This window comes from Rhinopithecus bieti, unplaced genomic scaffold (genome assembly GCF_001698545.2).
Source record: "Rhinopithecus bieti isolate Rb0 unplaced genomic scaffold, ASM169854v2 scaffold_19482, whole genome shotgun sequence".
NCBI classification, from domain to species: Eukaryota; Metazoa; Chordata; class Mammalia; order Primates; family Cercopithecidae; genus Rhinopithecus; species Rhinopithecus bieti.
The window spans coordinates 4,361,949-4,370,954 of NW_016809768.1; the positions used below are offsets into that span (position 1 = coordinate 4,361,949).

Sequence of the window (9,006 nt, forward strand, 5' to 3'; positions counted from 1 at the left end):
GGGAAGAGAAGAGAGAAGAGAAGAGAAGAGAAGAGAAGAGAGAAGAGAAGAGAAAAGGATTCATAAAGACATTGCTGCAGCTATGCCAGCAGGAGCCAAACCTTGCATTTTTTTGTGAAATACATTTTTGTCTCATATTGAAAATGCAGCTTTAATGTGGGTGTAGGATTGCTATAAGAAAGGCTTATTTATAGACGCCAATGTGATTTGAGAAAAATCAAAGTCATTATATGACAAGTTAAAGCAAAAGAGAGGTGAAGAATCTAAAACTGGAGAATTTAATGGCAACAAAGGATGGTTTGCTAGTTTTACAAAGAGGTTTGCCTTTAAAATTGTGAAGATAACAGGAAAACCAGACTCTGCCAAGCAAAAGGAGGCAGATGAGTTCCCAGACACCATGAAGAAAAACATTGAGGAGAAAGGATATCTGCCTGAACAGGTTTTAAATACAGATGGCAGTGCCCTATTCTGGAAAAAACAAAAACAAACAAACAAAAAGATGATACAAAAGACATTTATTAGCAAGGAAGAAAACCAAGCACCAGAATGTAAGGCAGGAAGGGATAGGCTACTCTACTGTTTCGTGTAAATGCAGTCAAGTTTACAATCAGGACTGCCCTCATTAGTAGAACTACCAAACCTCGAGCCTTGAAAGGAAAAGATCAACACTCACTGACAGTTTTATGGTTGTACAAAAAGAAGGACTCAACAATAAGAACACATTTTCTGGATTGGTTCCATCAACGCTTTGTCCCTGAAGGCAGAAAATGCATTGCCAATAAGGGACTCTCTTTTAAAGTTCTTTTGATATTGGACAATGCCCCTAACCACCCAGAACCCACGAGTTCAACAGTGAAGGTGTCAAAGTGGTCTACCTGCTTCCAAACCCAACATCTCTAATTCAGTCTCTCAATCAGGGGTCATAAGGAACTTTAGAACTCATTACACACACTTTTTTATGGAAAAGATTGTCAATACTATGGAAGAGAATCTGGATAGAGAATGTCATGAAAGTCCAGAAGGATTACACCACTGAAGATGCCATTGTTGTTACAGAAAGGTCTGTGAAAGCCACCAAGCCCCAAACAATACATTTCTTCTGGAGAAAACTGTGTCCAGATGTTGCACATGAATTCACAGGATTTATGGCAGAGTCAATCAAGGAAATCATGAAAGGGATTATGGATACAGCAACAAAATGTGGGGGATAAGGTGTTTCAAAATATGAATCTTGGAGAAATTCAACAGTCAATAGATGCCAAACTCAAGGAATTAATTGAGGACCTGATGGAGATAAGTGCTTTCCAATCAGCACTTGATGAGGAAGAAGATGTAGAAGAAGCAGTGCCAGAAAAAAAAAAATTGGCCTTAGACAATGCAAGCCTCATAGAAAGGCTTCCAATTATTTAAGACTGCTATTGACTTCTATTACAACATGAACCTTTCTATGATATGGGCACTGAAACTAAAGCAAGTGGGGAAGAAGGATTAGTACTGTATAAAAGCATTTTTAAATACATCAAAGAGAAAAAATACAGACAGAAATTATGATGTATTTCCATAAGGTTACACCAAGTGCACCTGCCTCACCTGACTCCCCTTCCACCTCCTCTGCCTCTGCCACCCCGAGACCGCAAGACCAACATCTACTCCTCCTCCTCCTCCACAACCCACTCAATGGAAGACAATGAGGAGAGACCTTTATGATGATTCGCTTCCGCTTATACATATTCAACCTTCATTTTAGATTCAGAAGTACATGTGCATGTTACCTGAGTATATTGTGTGAGGCTGATGTTTGGGGTATGATTGCTCCCATCATCCAAGTACTGAGCATAGTACCCAATAGTTTTTCAACAGTTGCACCCCTTTCTCTCCCCTTTAGGAGTCCATAGTGTCTATTGTTGCCATCTTTATGCCCATGAGTACCACTATTTAGCTCCCATTTCTAAGTGAAAACACATGATATTTGGTGTTCTGTGCCTGTATATAGTCCCTTAGGAGAATGACCTCCAGCTGCATCCATGTTGTTACAAAGGACATGATTTCATTATTTTTTATGGCTGCATATTCCATGGTGTATATGTTCCACATTTTCTTCATCTAAGCCACTGTTGACAGGCACCTAGGTTGATTTCATGTCTTTCCTATTCAGAGTAGAGCTGCAATGAACATACCAGTGCATGTGTTTCTTAGTAAAACGATTTTTTTTGCTTATATCTAGTATTGGGATTGCTGGGTCGAATGACAGTTCTGTTTTAAGTTCTTTGCAAAATCTCCAAACTACTTCCCACAGGGGATGAACTAATTTGCATTCCCACCAAGAGGGTACAAGTGGTCCCTTGTCTCAGCAGCCTCACCACCATCTGTTGTTTCTTGACTTTTTAATAACAGCCATTCTAACTGGTGTGAGAGGATATCTCATTGTGGTTTTGATTTTCATTTTTCTGATAACTAGTGCTGCTGAACATTTTTTCATATGTTTTTTAATAACATTTTCTTTTTTCTAGCTGGCTGTATTATCATAACACAGGATATAATACTAATAACATTCAAAATATGTGTTAATTGGACTGTTTATGTTATTGGTAAGGCTTTTGGTAAACAGTTGGCCATTACTAGTTAAGTTTTTGGAGAATCAAAAGTTCTATGCGGATTTTCTGCTGCACATGTGTTGGTCCCCTTCATTCCCACATTGTTCAGGGGTCAACTGTACTAGGAATGAACAACTGAAAATTGGATTAAAAATACCACTTAAATAGCATCAAAAACATGATATACTTAGGGATATATCTGACAAAGGATGTGAATGACTGTACACTAAAAACTACAGAACACTGATGAAGGACCTAAATAAATAGATATGTTAATGAATTGGAAAACTCAAAATTGCTAAGATGTTGTTTCTCCCCAGTTGATCTATAAATACAATACAATCCCAATCAAAATCCAGCAGACTTTTTGTACAAATTCATGAACTTATTCTAAAATGCATATGGTAATGTAGAAGACCTCCAATAGCAAAAGCAATTTGAAAAAAAAAAAAAAAACATTAGAGAGGTAACATTACCTCATTTACAGATTATTACACAGCTATACTAATCATATATTTCACAAATAGATCAACAGAACAGCATACAAAGTCTAGAAATACGTGCACAGATGTATGAACAACCAAGTTTTTACAAAGGTACAAAGGCAATGCAGTGGAGTAAAGGTTACGCTTTTCTACAGTTGAATATTCACACACACACACACATACACACACACAAACAAGAAAAGACCTCTGTGTCTTCCTACCACAAGTCTATAAACCCAGTTTTACCACGATGAAAACATCAGGCAAAACACACACTGACATTCTAGAGGAACATTCTACAGGACACCTGACCAGGCTGCTCAAAACTACCCAAGTCACTAACAACAAGGAGAATCTGAGAAACCATCACAGGCTGGAGGAGACTAAGGAGACATGATAACTACATTTCAGGTGGTATCAATGGGATCCCATAAAAGAACAGGGAAATTAAGTAAAAGTTAATGAAATCTGAAGGAAACAGACTTTAGCTTTTAGTTCATCATTATGTGTCAATGTCGGTGAATGAGTTGTGATGGATGTACCGTAGAAACATGAGATTTAACAATGGGGGAAACTGGACACAGGGTAGATGAGAATTCTCTAAACTATTTGTTGCAACCTTGTTATAACCCTATATTTGTTCTACAATGAAGCATTTGTAAGAAAGGTCACTCAACAGACTGTAAGAAAATATTTGCAGGACACCTGGGGATGCACATGGTGAAGGATTCATCAGAGGCATGGTGAGAGCTGCTGGATGATCTCTGCAAATGGTTTTGGAGTCTGATGCTGGAGCTTAAGGACCCCAGGGTGGGTCTTCTGTTGAAGAGACTATTCTTTCCCATGTGAATGATCCTGACACCCTTGTCAAAATTTGGTACCTAGTCAATTGGCCAAGGATATATATGTATGGGTTTATTTCTGAATTCTCCATTCTATTCCATTGGTCTGTATGGAAAGATGTTGCATGAGACAATCAGGGGAAATTTAATTATGGATTGTAAATGAGATAATATTAAAGAATTTTATTGTCTTAGATATGATAATGATACTGTGGCTATGTAACAAATTTTCCTATTTGTTATATTAAATGAAGTATTCAGTGATGGAATAACATGCCAAGAATTTATTAAAATGACACAAATTGCTTTTACAAGTTTTCTTTAAAAGACAGAATAAAAGGACACATGAATTAGCACAGAAAAATAGTGAAAATGATTTAACCTAAGAATGGATACGTGGGTGCTCATTACACTGAGTCTCTCCTTTGTGTATGTTTGAAAACTTTGAAAATAAAAACTTGATGTAAATGATGTTAGTGGGAGGCCTTAGTCTTGTCCACCAAAAGCTAACTTTGAATTTGGAGCTTGAACTAGAGCCAGAATCTTAGAGCAATGGGGGAAGCACAGATCTTTTATTTATTTGTAACCATATCCCACCCCCAGAGCTGCACCTGCCATGGATGGTAGAGACGGAACCTGAATTCTTTTCACCTAAAACCAGTGATTAATTCTGTTGGAACTCAACAAAAATTCAAAAAGACTAGGAGTGAATTCCTCTTTTTCCCATTAAAACTATTTCACTGTTCTGCTGAATTATTTACACATCATTAATCAACACACATTAGAATGCTGAAATGTAAAAGAATGACCATACAGAATGATATAGTTTAGAAGTCTGTCCCCTCCAAATCTCACGTTGAAATTTGATCCCTGACATTGGAGATGGGGCCATCTGCCATCTTTGTTAAAGTATTTAATTACATCCCTGGATGTAATTCTCTTGGATGGGCTCAAGGAGATTTTGTTACAAGAGACCTTCAAGAAAATCTCCTGTGCAGGGTCTGGGACACTGCACACTAACACACCTGCACATACACAAACACGTACATGCACAAACACATACTCCATCATCAAGTAATGCTTCCTTCTCATCAGACAGATGAGACGCAGACTCTGAATCCTGTTTCCCAGAAAGATGTAAGCAACTGCATGCTTTTCCCAGACACATCCTTGCCTCTGAAACAAGGAAGGAGCAATATGCAGTGTCCATCCTTCTTTCGATGACAATTTACTTTTGTGGTTGGGCCACATCCAAGGCTCTTTGCCAGAAAGCCTTCTTTGAGTTCTGAATTCCTCTGTAAGAATTCTGCTGGCTTTACATGTATAGTCACAAATATATATTAATATATATATAACCTTCCACAAGTATAAAAACTCTCATACATCAATATTCTTTAATAGACACATAAACACATTTATTTCATATCTCATAAAGGATATTTATAATCAAAATAAATGAAACCATATATAGTTTAATGTTTAATATTTTATAGATATCTCTTTATCATAGGTGATATAAAATCATATATAGGTTTTTATATCTCTAAAGGCCTCTAGGTGACCCTGTGAGCCACAATGAACTCAGTGTGGGTTCAGGAAGTGGCAGGGCCTCACCCTCAGCCAAAGGGTGTGAGGTTCAGGCAACACATAAGTGGTGCTTGGTACTATAATTAATGGAGCATACTATAATTAATGGAGGGTAAAGGGGAGAAAAGTGCTTAGACAAGTCTAACCTCTTAGATTTCTGCCACTTGCATCTCCTGGCCTAGTCTTGTGAAGATCTGAAAGTCATGCTTAATTTTGAAAGGCCTGCAACTGTAGTCCTCCTGCTTTTTAGAAAGAGCATTATTTCACTTTCCCATGAGTTGGCTGAACAGCCACTCTTTCGCCAAACATCTGCCAATATGTGAGAGAATATGACTGTGTTACCAAGTCTACTGAACCTTTTAAGAAGCCAGAACAATAGATGAATTGTATACTCCATCCCTAATAAAATAATATACTGAGATTAGACATTAGGTGCTTAATCTGGATTTAGCAACTACACATTTGCTAAGAATGTTATTCTGGTATTTGTCAAGGACTTTTCAATCACAAGTGACTGAATCCCTATTTAAACTGGCTACTCTCATAATATTACTCAATAGTGTTTTGGATGTATATGCTCCAGGGAAGCAAAATAAGTGGTATAAATATCAGAGAAGGGAATTCTTTGCAGATGACATTGTATATTGTACATCTAATCCATACTACAAAATAATAAGAAAAGTTAGTAATGTGGCTGGACACAAGATACATATGCAAAAAACAAAACTTTAATTTCCCATAGTCAGCTAAACGTAGAAATGGAAAAATTGCCCTGTACCCAATAGTTTCAAAAATAATGAAATGCCGAGGAATAAATGTTAACAAGAAACATAAAATGTTTGTATAGTGAAAATTTGTATTTATGTATATAAAACAAGATCTGAATAAATAGTGAGACATACATATTCATGAACAGGAAGACATAATAGCAAAAAGAGGCCAATCCTCAATGCAGGAAAATCCTGTAACCCTACATGTAGGGCTCTAGTCAACTAAGATAAAAGCAATAATGCGGAAATATATTCATGTAAGGAAAGCATTAAAGAGTGTTTACATGGCCTTATTGCTAAAGGCAAAAAATGCAAAATGCCTAAATCTATATCAATATTAATTGGTTAAAAACTACATTCTATCCAAAGAAAAGTATTTTATGCAATTATTAATAGAACTTGTCAAAGCTGTCTGTATTGGTCTATAAAGGTATCTATAATTTTTTGGCAAGTGAAAAATGCAAAGAAAAGAAGAATATGTCCAGCCCAATACTAGATTTTATTTTAACAAAACAGGTGTGAGAATTTACATTAAATATAGTGTGTACGTAAAGTACTTTTTTTAAAAAGTGAAAAGAATGGGCACAAAACTAAGAGCATTTCCTCTAGGGGTCATATAGAATTAACAAAAAAGGGAAGTTCCATTTCTTACTGCGGTTGTTGGTACTTTTCTAAACATGGTACTCAAAATGTAGGCTGNTACTAGATTTTATTTTAACAAAACAGGTGTGAGAATTTACATTAAATATAGTGTGTACGTAAAGTACTTTTTTTAAAAAGTGAAAAGAATGGGCACAAAACTAAGAGCATTTCCTCTAGGGGGTCATATAGAATTAACAAAAAAGGGAAGTTCCATTTCTTACTGCGGTTGTTGGTACTTTTCTAAACATGGTACTCAAAAATGTAGGCTGCATATGATATACAATTTTATAAATTATAAATACATATCTTCAAGAAGGGCAGTTTTATAAAATTTGATAACTGACAAGTACAAGCACTGGCACAAAATAATTTGTTAAGCTGGAAAGAAATCTGAAATGAAACAAATGAAAATGTCAAATCACACTTCAGTAAAGAATCCTTTTTTAATTTCTAAAGTTGAAATATTCTTAACGTGCTAAAGGAGAGATGACTTACCATAGGCAATGGCTTTCTCTGATGGCAGTTGATACCACCAATGAAGACCATGTTGGGCATCACGGGTTTGGGATAGTCCAAAACAAAGTCCGTTCGCAACAGCCAAATTGATATTTGTCTGTGAAGATCATACATCGTGACAGGTGTTTGAAGAACTTCAGAGGCTATTTCTACGGCACTTTTGAAAAAACGGTGGCATAATAAATGTTCCTCCAAGTGCATGATGTGGTTCCGTACTCTCTCCTTGAAAGTCATGGCATCTGAGAACCTTAAGAGAATTCTGGGGACATAGGAAGGAGGAGCAGGGCACTGCGCACCTTCTTCAAGATAGTGGCAAAATATTCCCCTGGCGAAGACCACAGAGGGGAGGGAGAGATATTTGGCAACAATTAAGCCACAGGTATCAAAAGGATCCAGAAACACCGCATCAAAAGAACTCTCCTTTAAGTATTCTACTAACTTTTTGTCCTTAAACAAACTCCTGCAATTTGAAAAAAATAAGTCAAAAATGTCATTGTATGAACTTGTTATTAGAGAAAATATACTTTGCACTTGTGCTTTCCATTGAGCCTGGGCAAAAGCCTTGAACTCCTGGTTCAGAACCTCCAGAGTGTATGAAGTTGAATAAGTCTTCACTGTGCAATTCAGTGATCTTCCCAGTTGCCAACTCACCTCTGGTATGACTACGACCACCTCATGCCCTCTGAGAATGAGTTTCTCCACCACCGACCTCATAGTGAACCAGTGGCTTCCATCTATGGGCACTACCAGCAGCTTCCCTGCCTCAGCAAAGCCACAGGTCAGCAGCAGGCACACACATAGGGGAAGGGGACTGGTCCACCCTGTGCGAGCCATCAGAGAACTGCAGCCGAACGCAAGCAGCTGGGATTCTAAGCTCCTATGATACAGTAGACAGGAGAAGTACAAACACAAAACCTGACCCCAATAAAGGGCATGTATTTATCCTTTCATAAAAAAAAAAAAAATCAGTCACTGACAATGATTTACTCAAAAGAACAAGAACACATGAGTAGCCTTTGCTGAGATACCTATTTGTATGTTTTCCAGACAAGAGTAGCTTATGTTCTTTGCCTTGGGGGCAGAACATGCCCTGTGCTGCAATGTAAGTTTAGAAGCAGAATTATTAACCAATGATTTTGGACCTTGAAGGTTCAGAAAGATAAAGTAAAAGTAAATTTGATTAAAGCTAAAGTTTTAGGAATATGTCCCAAAGCAAAATTTCAATTTTACCTTTAGGCAACCAAAAACTCTGTCCAGAAAAGATGGCAACTCATGCTCCAAGTATTGATCTTAGCATTGATCTCCTAACCTCCTAACTTGGGGTTGGCCTGTGTCTCTGCAATGTATACACATTGCTGCTTGTCTTCTTCCATTTCCAAACCCTGAGAAGTCTCTAAAATGCTGAAATAAGACTGACAACCCTGCCTCCATGGACCATACCAGGGACTTGATGGAAAGTAACCATCACCTATTTTAATGGCTTTCCAAAGATACACTGCATGCAGTGGGGTGTTGCCTGCCCAGTCCTTGCGCGAGCACTCTGCTGAGCTGCCTCTCAGTGACTGCCCAA

At 37.5% G+C, this 9,006-nt stretch overlaps 1 protein-coding gene across 1 annotated transcript in view; it reads right to left on the bottom strand.

Moving 5' to 3' along the window:
* Positions 1 to 8,375, bottom strand: part of LOC108540985 (UDP-glucuronosyltransferase 1-6) — a 107,244-nt gene extending 98,869 nt beyond the window's left edge. The window contains exon 1 of the mRNA XM_017890370.1: positions 7,416 to 8,375. Coding sequence (XP_017745859.1) covers positions 7,416 to 8,270 — 855 coding nt within the window. The 5' untranslated portion in view covers positions 8,271 to 8,375. The remainder of the gene's footprint in view (positions 1 to 7,415) is intronic.
* Between the last annotated feature and the right edge of the window lie 631 nt (positions 8,376 to 9,006).